This window comes from Choristoneura fumiferana, chromosome 19 (assembly GCF_025370935.1).
Source record: "Choristoneura fumiferana chromosome 19, NRCan_CFum_1, whole genome shotgun sequence".
NCBI classification, from domain to species: domain Eukaryota; kingdom Metazoa; phylum Arthropoda; class Insecta; order Lepidoptera; family Tortricidae; genus Choristoneura; species Choristoneura fumiferana.
In genome coordinates this window covers 347,435-366,020 of record NC_133490.1, presented here as the reverse complement: position 1 = coordinate 366,020, position 18,586 = coordinate 347,435, and the positions used below count along the sequence as shown (strand labels likewise).

General features: G+C 41.6%; 1 protein-coding gene and 1 pseudogene across 4 annotated transcripts in view; both read right to left on the bottom strand.

Annotated features, from left to right (window-relative positions):
• Pur-alpha (Purine-rich binding protein-alpha) overlaps positions 1–5,588 on the bottom strand; it is a 33,025-nt gene extending 27,437 nt beyond the window's left edge. The window contains exon 1 of one of the 4 annotated variants that reach the window (XM_074102616.1): positions 5,457–5,588. In XM_074102616.1, the coding sequence (XP_073958717.1) occupies positions 5,457–5,499 (43 nt within the window). In that variant the 5' untranslated portion in view covers positions 5,500–5,588. The other 3 variants (XM_074102617.1, XM_074102614.1, XM_074102615.1) reach the window with 3 other exon arrangements.
• Positions 5,589–8,003: 2,415 nt separating this feature from the next.
• LOC141438588 (uncharacterized) overlaps positions 8,004–18,586 on the bottom strand; it is a 96,760-nt pseudogene continuing 86,177 nt past the window's right edge.

Here is an 18,586-nt window from a genome sequence, read left to right as displayed (position 1 = left end):
CCGCAGGTCGCACTGATTAACACGAGTAGGTATTACAACCTAATTGCAATAACACGTTCATGCGGAATGCATGTGTTGCATGATCGAGTTACAGCGGCATTGAAACTACAGAAATTCCGGGGCTGAGGGTGCTAACAAAATCATTATTATTAAGAGCAACGGATCGATTATTTTTTAATTTAAATCTAATGCTCTCTTATGGAGACCACGGACGGGAAAACGTAGTGTAAGTCGGCCTGAGGCACGGTGGACGGACGACCTTAAGAGGGTCGCTGGCGGCGGATGGATGCGAGGGGCTGAAGACAGTGTTGTGGCGCGCTATGGAAGAGACTTATGACTAGCAGTGGACTGCTGTAGGGTGGTGATGATGATGATGATGATGATGGCTCTCTTTTTACCGTAAACTAGATAAGAATACCCTATAACTTATAAAACTATCACCATAGCCGTTCTAGTGAATTATCGCTTTTCTTTCGGACATCTTCGGCTGACGCGACGGTCTACCTACAACTATATAGTGTATGTATGACTTAGGGTGCCTTTCCACCAGAGATGTGCTATGCAGCTATGCTGCGAGGATGAGAAAGCAACGCTACGAAACTATATGACCGTTTCCACTAATGCTAAGCTATGTAGCCGTTCGAGGAAGATGCGCAACCGCGAGGCATCTGTGCGAGGCGGGGAAGATGCGCAGCTCAAGTAGACGTACGCATCCATAGCACGCATCCAGAGCACGCACCCATACCAAGTATCCCGAGCACGCATCCATAGCACGCACCCATACCACGTACCCCGAGCACGCATCCATAGCACGCACCCATACCACGTACCCCGAGCACGCATCCATAGCACGCATCCAGAGCACGCACCCATACCACGTACCCGAGCACGCATCCATAGCACGCATCCAGAGCACGCACCCATACCACGTACCCCGAGCACGCATCCATAGCACGCATCCATAGCACGCACCCATAGCACGCATCCACAGCACGCATCCATAGCACGTATAGTTCAACCCCCACCAGTGCATGCATAGCACCATCCATATGCACGGTGCATATCCAAACACATCCATAGCACGCAGCCATAGCACATCTCTGGAGCACTCTTCCGCTGTGCTCTGGATGCACTGCATGTGTGCCCTGGATGCGTGCTATGGATGCGTGTCGTCAAGTGGCCACATTCCTATAAATGGCCAAAATATGATTGGTGCATATCAAACACATCCATAACAACGTAGCGTAGCACATCTCTGGTGGAAAGGCACTCTTCCGCTGCGTGCTCTGGATGCGTGCTGCGGATGTGTGCCCTGGATGCGTGCTATGGATGCGTGTCGTCAAGTGGCCACATTCCTAATAAATGGCCAAAATGCCTGACGTCTGGTAAAGCTAGATGTGGTAGAGAGAGCTCCGCAAGCGGAGCTCCTATTTCGTATGGTTATATTGGCGTAACCTTGCGTAACCCTAACCTAACCAAGATTGCTAAGTCAGATGTAACGCAGCGTAAGCGGTAAATTGACTATCGAAATAAAACTAACTTAACTCACAATACTCAACTAACAAAACTACTGAATATACTTTAACGAGGGCTATCGCGTATGAATTCCCCGCTAGAGGCGCTAGAGTAGCGTGTGGTCTCCGAAATGTCAAATCTTATAGTTTTTGCGTGAGCTCGCGGGTTTATAATTAGAATAATTTTGTGAATATTTTGCAATAGGTACTTGAAATTAATTATGGCAATTAGGCGATAAGGGGCAATGAATGTCTGTTTTGAGAAAGTTTTGTCTTTCGAAAACTTTTGTTCTTCTTTTTTTCCGAACAAAACGGGACTATGCAAGACTGTGGTTACTCGATATTTTTATCGTACGGTTTTAAGATGTATTAAATATGATTTTAATCTAAACTTACTTTGTTTTCACGCCCGTAATAACAGACTGATAGCCACACTTAAAAACCTCACGCAACAGTGGCGCCATCTAGAAAGACAAAAAACGATAGCCCTCATTGGTCAAAAAAATCTGAAATGAAGACAGAAAAGTAGCACAGCAATTCGCAGTAGGATGTGACACTGCTTTCATTGATGTAAAATGTGTTGTCCTAGAAAATGTGCTAAATTTAGCTGGGTAGGTATTTACAGAATTTATGATCCAAGATAGTAATGTAGGTCACCCCAAAATTGAGCAGCACAATGCCAGCCAGTGCTTATCGACCAACTCTGGCAAAAAAACATTGCTAAACTACAAGGCAAATCAAATTGAACATGCAAATACCTCCCTATAGTAAATTTCAGAGGGGTAGAACTAGATTAAAAATACTTATAAAATCGGTATCTATAAATTAATTCCGATTTTTATTTCTTCATCATCCCAGCCTATATACGTCCCACTGCTGGGCACAGGCCTCCTCTCAGAACAAGAGGGCTTGGGCCATAGTTCCCATGCGGGAACACATAACTTATAACTAACTCAAAAATTAATAATGAGAAAATCAATTATGTTAATTTGCCAGATATCTAGGGCTAGGCTCTACTTTATGATCTCAGTTACACTCATGTCAATCCTACCACAGGAAAGATTTTGTTCAATAAAGCCATATTTTAAAAAAAAATGTTTAATTACACACTCTTGAAAAGAATACTAACTGTTTATTTGTTACTGTCACTTCATTTTCAGCTGAAAGAGCCTGTTTTAAACGATAGCCGTCTCAGCTTGGTGTATTCATCCCACTATGACTATAGCATCCTAAGGTTCCATACCTACCTATTATTATTTACCAAATCATACATGAAACAGGAAGAAACAAGCGCAAGATTTTTTTCTCATTTACAAGTCTTGAAAATGCAGCATAAGCAATAAAGCATAAGGCTAGTAGGTATGATGCTATGCTTCATATAATACACCTTCTTGGTACCTATGTAGTTTGTTCTTGACTTGTTGAATAACTGTAACCTATGAAATAATCTGAAAAAAAAAAACTAATTTAATTTTGTCTATTGTCCTATAGACAACATTAATATGAGTTTGTGAAATAGAATAGTTTGAGCAGAGTCAGGCAGAGCTGTCTGCTAATGTGGTTATGTAAGTGGTTCAAGGCAGGTCATTGACAGCAGACAAGCTTGCTACAGACGCGGGCTAGACAGGCAAAAAATAACAGGTTTCACTTTTTTGCCCCAGACCTAACCTCCATACTGGCCATAGCCGTGATGAAACATCTTAATGTTGCCAGTGCTAATAATGGTTGGGAGTGCCTTGGGTAATTTATGACATAATAATTTTCAATGACCACTTTAGTAAATTATCATTTTATTGTTTCAATATGTAGTACTTGGAAGGTAAATAATATTTGTAAAAGCTTTTTGTCCAACTGAACAAGTAAATTGGGTAATTTTAACATTGTGTTGGCAACCCAAGACAAAGGATATTGTGGAATCATATATCTTTTTCAACAGCAATAATAGGAAATTTAAGTTACATATTTTCATTGTATTAGTTTATGAACCAAATTATTCATTATAATACTTCCCAACGAGTAGTATACAATTCATTTTAAAAGGCATTTCAACTGCAGAAAACACTATGTCAAGTTTTACATCATCATTTGGACATCTACCTGCCTCGGTTGGACAAGAAGACAACGCCTGGGAATGTGTTCGAGCACGTCCGTGAGGCAGTAAAGGCCCGGTTACAAGGAGCCCAGCTAGAGCTATCCATCATCCCGCACGAGTCTCAGAGGGCTTACAATTTCAGCTGTTAGACTCCAAGTGCCTGCCAAGCACCAGCAGATGTTCCTGCGCTTCAACTTCTGGCCGGAGGGTGTGGTGTTCTGTCGTTTTAGGGTAGCGACAAAGACGACATACAAAAATCCCTAACTATTCTAGTTTTTTTTAAATGTATTTTATGTCTTTTTGTTTTGTATAATTTGAATTTTAACAGCGCATTGGTGTTTACTGTAATGCTGTAATTTTTTGTTGGAATAAATAAATAAAAAAAGTTTGACGCAGTAATTCAATTACAATAATTAGGTAGATTTTTCTAACTAAAATTGTCAGTTTTAAATAAATTTAGGTTGAAAGATATTGAAGTAATTGTGAAATAAGTTATGCTTAAATATTTAACACGGCTTCAATGTGGTCTAATAATTTAAGACACTGAAACAAATCTTATAAGTTCAGAACATCAAAATCGCCTTAAAAGACTGCTGTGTTAAATTGAGCTAAGAATCTCATAGATTTCACAATGTGAAAATTGATGAAAAATATGTGTTAAATTAAAATAAACTATCATTAAAAATTAATTAATTATATAATGTTACCTAGTTTTGCGGCAAATTCTGCTTTGTGTATCTTGACCAGACACATAATACATGTATGGGTTTATTGTGCAACCATGATGCCAATTATATACTTTAGAGATGTAATAAATCCTTGTCACACACACTAAGCCTACACCATTGACTCATAGACCAAGTGAAAAGAGAAATCAGGTCACACAAGTAGGTTATAGCTTTAGGAAATAACTCGAAATGTAGGTCATAGTCACCAAGCAGACACCATGAGAGTGTTGAGTACTCCACCAGTTTAAGTCTTTGAAGCTTGCTCTGGAACAGTGATGATTGACTACCCATCCTGCTGACCAGCACAAGGCCACTTCCATTGTCCACTGGCTCCTCTCTCACAGCTGTGGAGCCACCGCATAGCAACACACTTTCACTATTACACAATGAGCAGGTGTCCTCAATATTGCCCAACCCAATGTCATTGCAGCTAACCTCACTAAGAACAAAGAACCACAGCTCACCACTCTGCTTCATCACTGCACTGCACAATGGGTTGCACTCTGAACATCATCACCACACTCAATGTCACTTTTTTTCACTTTACACAAAGGATCACACTTTTTTGGGAGCATATTGAGGGAGTCAGAATGGTGGTAAGAGGTGGCCAGACGTCGCCGAGGGCGGGCCGGGCTGTAGGCGGGGGCTCGCCGGGCACTGACCTGCCATGGCGCCCGCCATCAGCTGACGCGCGGCGCGCGGACAAAGGCGCGCGGGCCGCGGCCGCCCGGGCCAAGCGCTACGGCGCGCCGCCAGCCGCGGGGCCCTCCGGCCGCCACCGCCGACGTCGCCGCCGGCCGCCAGCCGCCAGCCGCCGTGTCCCGGAGACGAGAGGTCACAGACGAAAAAATCGATAGGTCGTCAACCTCTACCGGCGGTGGCCCAGCCGGTCCGGGGCCGGGCGCGCGCCCCCGCGGCCACCGCGGCCCGCCGCGCACCCGGCCCCCCGGACCATCGGCGCCAGACACCTAGCAGACCCGAATTCGCCATTTTGAAACGGGAACAATGAGATATTTACTTTTGAACGTTAGGACACGGGAGCACATAGACCCGCACGAACGACGGAAACCGCGGTAAATGGGGCGCGCCTTGGACGCTCTGCCGCTGGAATTGTATACGTACTCTGACTAGGAAGCCCCTCGTCACCGCTGCCGATATCCGACATCTCAATCCACACCGAAATCTACAGGCAATCCGCGATCTTTTCGGAATCGCTCTCGGTCAACTGGAATTGTCTATGCTTTGCTTTCGAAGCCATCAAACTTTGGTTCTTTATGGTCACAACTTTTTATGGATGTCGAGGTTTCTTCGTTATCATTAGGAATAACAATGACTTTCATCAAATTAAACAGCTAGACTATATTTTTAAAATTAAACCATCACTATTTTAACTTCCCGCTAATATTCAAGTACTCATCTTTACCTAAAGTTTTTGTCTTTATGACAAACTTTTTTACAAGCGTTGGTCTGTTGAAACGAGACTATAAAATACCTTACCGACACTTTCAAAAACTAGTTTTACATTCTGTGGCTGTGACATCCTTTGTCACTGTGCGTTGAAACTTCTTATTTTAATAATATTTTGCACTAAAAGTAGTTTTTCAATATAAAATTGATTTGAGGTTACAATTATTTCTAATATAAATAGTAATTCATAATTTATTGGATGAAAATATTTTCAAACAAAGAAACCATAGATATTAATGTGTACCATTTTATTTTACGTTCTATGGGTACACTTTGTAATAGGTTCCGATCTTGTTCCGATCCAAACAAATTCTAAAGATAAGTTTGAAAATTGCAACGTTTAAAATGATAAATTTATTTATTTTTCTATTTATAATTGTGTAGGTTCAACGAGACATCTATGATTTGTTTTGAAAATCAAGCTTGACATTGAACAACGCGTCATCTATCGTGAAAATTAAAAATAAAAACAGAACTTGCTTCAAACTTTTTGCCAGTGTGTGTGCTATTTGTGGCGGGAAAGGAAACTTGGCATTCTTTCGTCCTTCCTTATGCATTTTAGTAAGTTGTGATTTTATGTATAACTAGCTTTTACCCGCGGCTTCGCACGCGTAAACTATTCGGTCTGGTAGTTGCAATTGAAATTTTCGGGATTTTACAAAATTCCCCTGGAAATTTCCAAATTTATATCGTGGTCTTCATTGAGGTTGTGTTGTGAATAACTGTACAAAATTCAAGACTCTAAACCCAGTGATAAAATTTCAAAATTTTTCCCTATCCTAATTCAAATTCATATCATTTATTCAGTAAATAGGCCGCAATGGGCACTTTTACACGTCATTTTTTTAAATACCAGCACTTTCGGAAAGACCATCATTGCCAAGAAGAATGCGCCGCAAGAAGCTTGGCAGAAAGTCATTTTTTCAAAATAAAATAAGGTCAAATAAAATACTTAAAAACTACAGTAAGTATACATTTAAGAAAAAAATACAAAATAATAATAACAATAATACACGGATGTATGGGGTCCCTTAGTTACAAAACTATCCCGTGGAAATAGCGGGATAAAAAGTAGCGTATGTGTTATTCCAGACATCCGGCTACCTACATACCAAATTTCATGCGTCTAAGCCCAGCGGTTGTTATTTCGAGATTTTATCCCTATCCCGCGGGAATATCGGAATAAAAAGTAGCCTATGTGTTATTCCAGAAGTCCAGCTACCTACATACCAAATTTCATGGCTCTAAGCCCAGTGGTTGTTATTTCGAGATTTTATCCCTAGTTATCCCGTGGGAACATCGGGTCAAAAAGTCACTTAAATGTTATTCCAGATGTCCAGTTACCTACATACCAAATTTCATGACTCTAAGCCCAGCGGTTGTTATTTCAAGATTTTATCCCTAGGTATCCCGTGGGAATATCGAGTCAAAAAGTTGCCTATGTGTTATTTCAGACATCCAACTACCTACATACCAAATTTCATGACTCTAAACCCAGCGGTTGTTATTTCGAGATTTTATCCCTATCCCGTGGGAATATCGGAATAAAAAGTAGCCTATGTGTTATTCCAGAGGTCCAGCTACCTACATACTAAATTTCATGGCTCAAAGCCCAGCGGTTGTTATTTCAACATTTTATCCCTAGGTATCCCGTGGGAATATCGGGTCAAAAAGTTGCCTGTGTTTTATTCCAGACGTCCAACTAACTACATACCAAATTTCATGACTCTAAGCCTAGCGGTTGTTATTTCGAGATTTTATCCCTATCCCGGGGGAATATCGGGATAAATGTTTTAATCCAGGTTATAAACTAACTTTCCGCCAAATTTCATCAAAATCCGTCCAGCCGTTTAAGCGTGAAAAAGTAACAAACATACTCACTCACTCACTCACCTGTACATACAAACCTGCGAAGCAATTCAATGGTGTGTGTGATGTTCCCAATCCGCACTGGGCCCGCGTGGGAACTACGGCCCAAGCCGTCTCATTCTGAGAGGAGGCCTGTGCCCGCAGTGTGACAGGCTGGGATGATGATGATGATGACACACACACTCACAAACTTTTACCCTTATAATATTAGTAGAATAATAAAGAGAGGCTGTAAATATTTGCAGGGGCAGAGGATGCAGTGAGTCCGCCGCGTCTCTGGCCTTCGAGAAGGCAGCTTAGCGAAATATTTTGAGGTAAGAATGAAAACAACAATTAATATTACAAATGACTATAATTTTGTCACAATTTTTCCATACAATGTTAATAACTTTTTACCTTATATCTATTTATAATACATTACTTAACCTTATTAATGTTGTATTACATTATTTAAAATTCTTTCAGTTTAATTTCTAATTTAAATTCCACGGAGTCAGTTTCAGATGAGACATTAATATTTTATTTAAATTAAACTCACGAAGGACCATACAAAGTTAAAAGTAATTTTGAAAAAACGACCTCGAGTACTTTATAATATGATACACTAAAATGTAATTCGATTAGATCTTATTATACTAAAAATATTTCTTGCTTAGTTCACTACGAGAAGTATCGTTAAAACTGTACAAACGTATCAACTCCAGTGTTACCGCTAGCGAGGCGATGCGGCATGCGGCAGACGCGACCGAGCCGCCACCAACTAACGCTCCTACGAGACCAAACCAAGTCTTGTAATTGACAAAGTACCGCAACTAATGCAACGGACAGGCCGCGCCGCCGGACGCCGGACGCGACAACTCAAACCGGCAGAGGTGAAGCGAAACCCACGCGAACGATGTAGCACCATCTTATTACGACCATTATTAATAAATAAGTGTATAAAGTATACAAGGAACACTAACTTAAGTACAGTAAGTAAAACACGTCTAGCGCAACCTTACACAATACAACAAAATCACTGGCTAATATTCCTAGTTATTCGAGTAGATTATGGCGCAGGTAGGCAGTGCGGCGAGCGTGCCTCGCGTCGCGGCGTCCGGCGTCCGGCGTCCGGCGCCGGCGGCCGGCGGACGGCGCGCCCGGTCAACACAAGCACCGACAGAAATGCGAGATAAACGAGTACTAAAGAGTCGGCCGCAGCCGACGTAACAGAATTACTACTAAACATACCAATCCACAACACGGCAGTTAGGTCTTGAAATATTCCGAATGGGTTTCGTTCGGAACCAGCTGGATATGAGATGCTTACCATTTGTCCTTCATAACCATAGGGACCATTTCTTAGTTGTATAGTTTTATGATTTAACAGATCTATGCAACAACTGGAAAGTACCTGATATCAGCCTTGTCGAGAATAATAGGACATCTCTATGCACTGTACGCTGCACAAATAACGCTGGGTGTATCCAGAGCTGTCTGCCGACGAGTATCTGCCCTACTATTAATTTAGAACAAATTCAGTAAGGCAGGGCAGACACCTAGGGAGACAAGGGAATTGCTTCAGGTTTGTCAGTCTCAGTTTGGCCGCACGCAGCTCAAACTAGAAGGATAAATAAAGAATAACAAATAAAAGAGTCGCGGCATGTGCGCCACTTCGTTAGTTGGTAAAGTGCACAGAGAGGTCCTGTACAAGTGTACAGTACATGTCATAATATAACGGTGAATAACAAGCAAATACAATAAACGTTACCATAATTAAGTATCAATAAAATTGAGCTAGAATCGAACCCGCGCCAGGCCACCGCCCGGCGTCGGTAACTTATACCTACTAAGCTCTGCCGCGCCGCGCCCGCGCCGCCCGTCGCCGGCGCAGACGCTACACTAACCAAATGGTCAGACCAACCCTCATGTACAAATATAACGCACAGAATTTTAGAGTCAACTCTAAACAATTGCCTAACTACATTATATGTATTAGCTTAATATTTATTGCTGCGGTCTACGCGTCATTAAGAGATTCAAATCGATAATATGTTATACAAAATAAGCAAAAAAACTTCTTAACCAACCAATACTGTCTGGTACAGTCGAGTTCATAAACTTGTGAGCAAAAACTTGATGAAAAATATCTGAACACGCTTAGAACTATTACAGTTAACAATAGAGTCGTGTTCAGATATTTTTGATCAAAATTTTGCTCACTATTTTATGGACTCGACTCACTTATTTTGTTAAGGCAATCGTATTGTAGGAAAAATTAAAGTCGTTGATAGAGATACGTGACCATTCCGTCCATGTACTCTTGCTGTCTTGTCTTCTCATCTTCTTTCTGCTCACTACGATTACTTCCACTTTGACACTCGGGACGTTCCGGTTTTAATACTAAAGATTCGTGTTTTCACATACAGTCTAAGACCTAAATTTACTCACAGAACCCCCTAATTTTAATTTACTCACAAAATATTAAAATTTAATTAATAATACCTAAACTTCAGTAGAAACTTTAATATTCTAAATATTCAAATAGAATCGAACTCTCAAAGTTATAAAAATCTGAAAACAAACGACACTCCAAAAAGTCAGTGATGCAACATAAATTTATAGCAATTTATCTTTGACCAAACTTATTTCTATTGATATTAATTTGATTTGATGTACTTTGGGTTAGGTTAGGTTTATTTTATAAAAAAGTTCTGTGAAGCTCCTATCCTTTGAAATTATATCAAATGTTGTTATACCTATAGTTACACAACCCCAACTGATCTACAGTACTGATGAGCAATGTATCTCGTGTCATTATACTTCCGATCTCTCTCGATGAATGTCGAGAATTGTCGAGTGTCAAAGTGGAATAATGTTATAGTAATCAATGATACTAATCATGTTACCATACATATATTGTTTTGATACACCAATATGGGTTCAAATTCTTAATTTTTATGTTTATTCGAGATTCTCGGTGTAGCGCGCATATGCGATGTCTTTCTGTGCGTTATAGTTGTTCGCGCACGCTCGGGCGGGCGAGCGGGCGGACGAGCGGGCGCGGCCAGCGCGTCACAGCGAAGCGAGATGCGTTATGGCCTACACTTGACGGTCACTGCGATTCGACTAGTACCAAAGAGATTATCGAGGGACAATTTGGAAACGCAACGCAGCGTTCAGTCGCCTTATTGCTATCGGGAGCAGTCGCGTTATTGCTTGTTCGTTTGGCACGAGCGGGCGCGGGCGCGGGCGCACCCGCCCCCCTCCGGGACTCGCCTCCGAACCAATGTATAACAATTGTACTAAGTATTAATATTAAAGATTACTTTTTTAAGTTTTTTTTTTTATAATATATTGCCACAAGTTCAAGATTGAATTTTACAAAAATATACACACTGTACACATAGCGCACTAACTCGTTGACGGAGACTTACGCTACACTACGCCCGGCTCGTTCCTCTTTACACGTCGAAGCTCAAACTTCCACTCGCTACTTACGTACACTAGGCGGCCGGCCCCGCAGCTCTAGCACCCGCTACAATACTGGCCTCCCTCACGCCACCGCAGACACTACCGCCGGATGCACGCATCGTTCATACAAAACTAATTTTAAAAGATGCCTGCCTGCTACCAAAAAGGCATACTACAACAGCTTTTACATTTATATTTTATAGACTTGCATCAAAATAGCAAACGGCGGTAATGTTTAAAGTGGCGTATGCTCTGCCGCAGACATTAATTTAACACGTCGATAAGCTACGGACAGTCAGCCGCGTGGGAGTCGGCAGATGTCCGCGGCAGGACAGCCTCTCGGGCCGCGCTGAGCGTCGATGCAGTCATCACAAAAAACATACATAACGTGCACAAACATACGCGATATCACAACCTGGACGATAATCTGTAGACGCATAGTTTTGTGCATGTTCCACCTAGACTGCGACGTGCCGTTTCGCGCCGACTGGCCTTTAATCTATGGTAAGTTATGGTACGGGGGCGGCGCCGCGCGACAACAGTGTTATTGTACAAAAGCAATATAAAAGTAACGCATTAAAATTATAATATCAAAAAAGCGTAATAAAGCACTTCTTATGTACAAAGGCGTCTCGCGAACGAACGGAGCCCGCCGGGTCCCGCCGGCCGCCGGCGCCCGCTGCCGGACGCCGGTGGCGGGAGGGACGCGGCTCTCCCGCCTCATGGTAAAATGTACTCAAATGATGTATGGCATAAAGTTACAATATAAATCGTGTATAAACGATATCCATCGATACGATGGCCGCCGCCTGGAGCGGCGACTATTCGAGAACAAACAAACAACATGGCAGAGTAACACTAACGTGCGCACCAAATAATAATAAATATAAAATAATAAACCTTAAGCGATCTTAAATACCCTGTTGATTTCATTTTAAAAACAATAATTCCCTTTTGACGAATGAACGAATACAGCCGCGGGTGGCGCCGCGCCGACCGCGAGGCGCCACTATAACTTCTTCCCGGTAACCTATCATTAACGTATATGTCTTTCTTACGTATGTTATTTCGTTTTTACCTTATACTTAAGACTTAAATCGTTTGTGCAAAGAAAAGACTTCGATTTCACTAAGATAAGAATTTTGTACAAGAGTTTATTCCGGGCGTCGCGCGGCGGCCGCCTCGCGCGCGCGGCGTGTCCGGGGCGCGCTTACCAAAACGTAAGCGCCGGCTCCGGCACGCGGCGCCCGGCACCCGGGGCCCGACTGACCGATACTACTACATTTACAAAAACTTTCTCCAAGCATATTCTAAGAACGGTATAAAAATCGATCTCGCGCGTGACGTTATCGTCCATGATTTCCTCGATCCTTCACAAGTAAAAATTAAAATAACAATATCGTAAATCAGTCATCCCCGCGTCTCCGCGACCCCGCGGCGCGAGGTCCGACTCGTTTCGCTTCGTCGTGTATATAAAAATGCTAAAATAGCTTTATAAATATCGCCGGCGAACGCGACGCGAACTAAACAAAAAAAAGTATAGTTTATGCATCTCATAGGCCGTTCGGGACTGCGGCGCAGCCTGCGGAGCGCGGGGGCGGCGGCGCGGTTCAATTTTCCAAAATAAAATTTGACTAGCCGACACGAATTAGTAAGTGACTAGAACACGAAACGCTTCACTGGCAAGACTCCGAGGACCCCCGCCGCGCCGCCGCCCGACGCTCTCTTAAAACAAAATCGTGATGTCTATCTAAGTTTACAAAAATGTGATGGACAAAAACATACAATATTTACAAATAAAGTGCGTCTCGGGGCGGCCGCGGCACTAGCAGAAGCCGCCGAAGCCGACGGAGGGCACCGAGGGCACGGCCGGCACCGACGGGACCGGGACCGGCGCGCCGCCCGCCTCGCCGCCCTTGTGCAGCTCCATCAGCGCCGGCGGCGACAGGTAGTGCGCCTGCAACACACACACACACGCACCTTGTACACTGTACGTACACACCCCGCACCCCGCACCACGCACCACGCACCCTCTCACCAGCGATCACAAGTAAGCGTGGGATGTTCCCAGTTATGCGCACTCCTTTGTTCGCACTGCGGACGAGTGAGACAAGATCCCAGTAGTCCCAATAGTCACTTATGACCGCTAATGCCAATTACTGGGAGGGTTGAAAAATCATTTCCCCAAAATCGTTATTTCCTAGTAGCAAAATTTCCATTCGCGTTTTCCCCAATATGCTTTTTTACTGAAGCTCATTTTCACACTAACGTTTTTTCCCAATCAGAATCGACACAGAAACATAGGTAGGTTTAGGTTATGTTAAGTTTGCATCGGCCCGAAGGGCCAAAACTACACAAATGAGCGTACCCCGTCGACACTGTGTCTGTGGCGATTCTCATTGGGAAAAGACGCTACTGTGAAAGTAAGTTTCAGTAAAAAAGCATATTGGGCAAAAACGCGAATGGAAATTTTGCTACTAGGAAATAACAATTTGGGGGAAATCATCTAACCAGTCGAAATATCCTGGATATACGTTTCTCAGTTATTTCATTCCGTAGATGGCAATTTTGCAATTGGCACAAACAGAATTGACAGAGACTTTTAAAAAGTTTTATTAAATACAGGGTGACCCGGAAGACGTGAAAAGGACCAACCTCGGATTCAGTTAGAGCTACCTACACCAATATTAGTAAGATTATCGTTATTGGGTTTTTAAATATTGGTTTGTAAACAAAAACTATTAAATTATGTACTAAATACAGTCACTCTGCAAGTAAAAGAGTGAAAAGGGTTTACTTTAACATGATTGCGAACGATCCACTATCAATTACTGATGGATGGTGTAGGGTTGGTCCTGCTCACGTCTCCCGGCTCACCCAGCATATAGGTAATAGTATGGTCAAGGACTTTCATTCATGAGCCACCATGGCACCATGGCATTCACAGTAAACGTCATAGTGACATCTCATTAACTTATAAGGAAAATCGTAATGACTTTTCCTTTGAAAAGGTTCCATGGTGGCTCATGAATTAAAGTCACGCGAACGTACGCTTGGCCATTGGTTTTCTAAATGAACCCCGCATGCGACAACCAACCGGCGGTGTATGCCACGCACAACGGATATACATATAGGTAATCAAACCGCGATTACTAGAGGCCTTGATGTTTAACACAGGGTTTCTCAAAGTGGGGTACGCGGCCATTCGACAGTAGGGGGTTCGCGACAAGATTTACGTAATGTGGCTCCAAGACTGGCAAGATGTTTATACCTGTATTTGTTAAGTTTTATTGAAATAAATAATATATTACATTATGATGATATTGATGATGATTGAAATAAAAAAAAATTATAGTCAAAATACTACAAACGGGTAATATCACGCTAAAACACACGAGGAATATTTACCTCGACGTGCGGTAGTTCGTGATACGAGTGCCGGCACTATTAGTGATCAAGTGCGGGTAGTTCGAAGGACTCGCGCTGCTAGGCAGACTTGACACCCCCACACTTCAGTCTACTCGTGACCACGGCCACTGTAATGTGGTCGAAACGTAGAGGTAAATATTACTCGTTTGTTCTAGCGTGATAAGTCCCGTTTGTAGAATTTTGACTATGAGTAAAAATCACGAAAATTTAAAACGTTATAAAAAAAAACTTACAATTCTTTCAACAGCCAATTTTATTATTTTCTTTGAGGGGAAGGGGTTCGCTGTCATCTAAAAACTTAAACAGGGGTAAGTGGAGCCATAACTGAGAAACCCTGGTCTAACACACTTGTAATCACAATCGTTTTCACCACTTCTTTCTGCCACACGGCATAAGACGAGGGTAGAAAGAGATGTTGAATGCGACCGCAAACGTCAGCGCGTTAAACATACAGCCTTAAATATCTGTACAACTAATAATTTGTCATTTACTGAAACACTACTGGTTAGAGATCGCTTCTTTTTAAGTGACCGTTCTGTGTGGCACACACAAATACAAACTGGCAATTGGTACAAAGGGTCAAAAGACATTTTAGTCAAATTATTAAACTAATATTCGATTAGTTTTCGTTTGCACCATTCATGAGGATAATACAGTATTTTAATTCAATTACATATTTGAAAAATAAAGCTTTTTTCCATGAGGAGCCGTACTACCACCATATATTTGTTACAATTTCTCGGATAAAATTTATGGACAATATAAACAATCCACCATATTGATAATAAAGTATGATTTGATGAACTGACTAGTGATGCGAAAACTAATTCAGGAATTAAAATTTGTTGTTAAAAGCCTCTTTTATCATATAATAAAATGCTCGAGCACGATGTAAACAGAGTTAAAAAGTTTAATGTTAAAACCTTGAAAGTTTACAATGGCTTTTTTATTATAATTTATTATAATAAAATTTGGAACAGACGACACAGAATTGAAACGAGACAAATCTGTTAATGAAAAGTCATGTCATAAATATGAACTGTAAAAATATTTTGAATTTGAAATAAACGTCCAGATTTCAGTAATATTACATTACGATCTTTATGATGAAGATGACATGTAATTAACAGTTTTATAAGGAAATAATGCGATAATTCCAGGAAAAGACATCAACAAAAAGGTTTGTTTACATTATCCACAAGTTCTATCCGAGTCGACTTTAGTTCATACTATACATACCTCGTCGGGTTTGCAAACAAAACAAGAGCGTACTTTGCGACAACAGAACGAAGGGTGACTACTGAGTGGCCGGATAGTGCAGCGAGGGGGACTGGAATGCAGTCAAAAATGCTCTTCAATGGACAATACGGACAGACTGACAAGCTGACAGGCTTTCTCATTCATTTTTAGTATGTACATTCAATAAATTGGCATAACTTGCTTGCTTAGACATAAAAACAGTTTTATAATACCTTTTCATGCCCTATGCTGGCGCAATATAGTATCCAACGTAACTAATTCATACAGAGAGATTCATAATATAAAAGCAGACTTATTAAACATTCTACCGATAGACTACACCAGAACAAACACACAGACACAATAGTTATTTATGATACAAGTGCGGAAAGTAGGCAATTCCCAACGAGTGGCGGAGAACTTGAAACACGAGCGAAGCGAGTGTTTGAGCCGGCACGAGTTGGGAATTTCCTACTTTTGACACGTATATCATACAACGTTTTACAATGCATTGAGCGAGGAAAAAAATCGAGGCAGTGACTACATCATTTACTTGCCATACTCCTTTTACTACAGTAGCAGCCAGTAGATATACCTACATACCGCCATGCACGCCAAACCAAAATCGTTAACATATACACTTTATTAAACCAACTTTCATAACGATCATTGACTCAGAAGATTAGAACAGCTACAGCTACTAATGATAGGTAAAGGAGACTTTGTTTTAGTATCGTGATTTTTTATGATTAATTATTAGCCCTTTTTGCTTGACATTTTCCACACTTATATTGGCTAGTCCTTATCTCCTGCACGCTCCTATAATGCTAAATATCAGTGCAACCCGTGAGTAAATCCGTGTAATAGTTAATTATCATCAAGTATATGTATTATGTATCTAATCTACCAGCTGTTAACAAAAAGTTACCGTAAATCCGAGATTTTTTAGCTTTGGAACTGTAAATTAATCAAAATTGGTTCACTAATTCTAATAGATAAAAGCAAATAAATAATAAGACATACCGGTCGATGTTATAATATCCATGTGTGTAGAAGTAGATTATTCTATCAATTTAAGATGTTTATTAACTTAGTTATGTATATTATAGTTCACGTATTTTGTTCAGCGTTGAGTTTGTCACTGACAATATGTACTTCGTGAAGGACATAAGGCGGCGTAAAGTCAGAGTCAATTCATCATTTAAACTCTTCATTTTAATTTACTCATCAAAAATTAATGCACCGGACTGAACTTATGGACATTACTTTGGCGGGGTTTCATGACAGGCGCGAACGGGTAACCATGATTGGTTCGTGCTACGTCGTGCGCGCGCACTGGAAGCTCATTGGTTAACTTTCGAGTGCGCGCGCTTGACGTCGCACGGTCCGAATTGGACTCAAGAATTGATTTCCTTTTTTTTCATAACTTTAGACGGAATTAAAATACGAGTATACATGAAAAAAAATAATTAACGTTCTCTTTTCTGTCGCGATTAATCTGTATTATCTTATCAGTAAATATTCAGTTGGTTGCATCAAACGTTTTCTTATTTGTTCAAAGCCTAACTATAACGACTCTTTAGACTTATTTTTTTAACAATAGCTTGGACATAATTTGGCAATTTAAAAAGTTACTTTACCGCACAAGTGCGGTAAGTAAAATCCATACAACTTTACGGCACACTTGTGGATGCGTGCAGGAATCACTAATTTTCTATGGATATGTTGACCCACGTCAAGAGGCACTTTCCGAGCACGTGCATTGTAAAGGTAGTTGTGAAACAGATAGGCACCCGAAAACGTAGTGTCCACATATGTAAGAACAATTTATACCCTTGTTTATGCAAATAAAATATTTGAATGTATTGTATGAATTGCAAGTTAGTAGATACGGTTGTTTGGGCTGTGTGTCGTCTGTCAGTCTGTCACCTTCCGCAGGTATTAGGTAAGATAGTACTATAAAATGTATTTTTCTGGAACATGGGCCGATGGACATGAACAGTTGTTATAGTTACATTTTTAATGTTCACTCAAGTGTCTTCGCACAGACAGAGTTTATTTGGGACTCCTAAGTGAAATGGAGACTATTAGTGAGTCTGCGAGCAGAAGATACCGTATGTGTCAGTAGCAGTTACCTGTTGGTGGTGCGCGGGCGGCGGCGCGTACCCGTTGTAGTAGGGCGCGTTGTACGGCGCGTGCGCGTACGAGCCGGCCAGCCCCGCGCCCGCGACCCCCGCGACCCCCGCGACCCCCGGCGCGTACCCGTACTGCCACTCGGACAGGTAGCCCGGCGTGGGCCGCATCAGCTGCCCGCCCCAGCCGCCGCCGTACCCCACGAACGGCGCTCCGTACCTGAACCACCATCACCACTATTACCACACAAATTATTACAAAGATTTGAGGCATTTTAACAGTTGGACGACGAAAGGAAGGGTAAACCCTGAGGGTTTTGTTTCTGTCTCCCTAATTAAATATTTTAATATTGTATGACTTGACTACGTTACTTTGCAAACAAGCGACGTAACTTTTATTACTTTATAAAAAATAATAATAGAGGGCAGGAGAGGCAGGGGAAGACCGAGACGTGCGTTTATGGATCAAGCCAAAGAGAAGGTCAATGTAATGTCGTATCAGGAGCTCAGAGCATTGGCAGAGAGGCGTACAGAATGGCGATTACTGCACCCACAAGAGCTAGGCTCTTAAATATAATGATGATGAAGTTAAAAAAATAAGTTAGATCGTGTGAAGTTTCTCTTTCGGACTTGGGATCGTGTGAAAACTATAACCCTATTCAA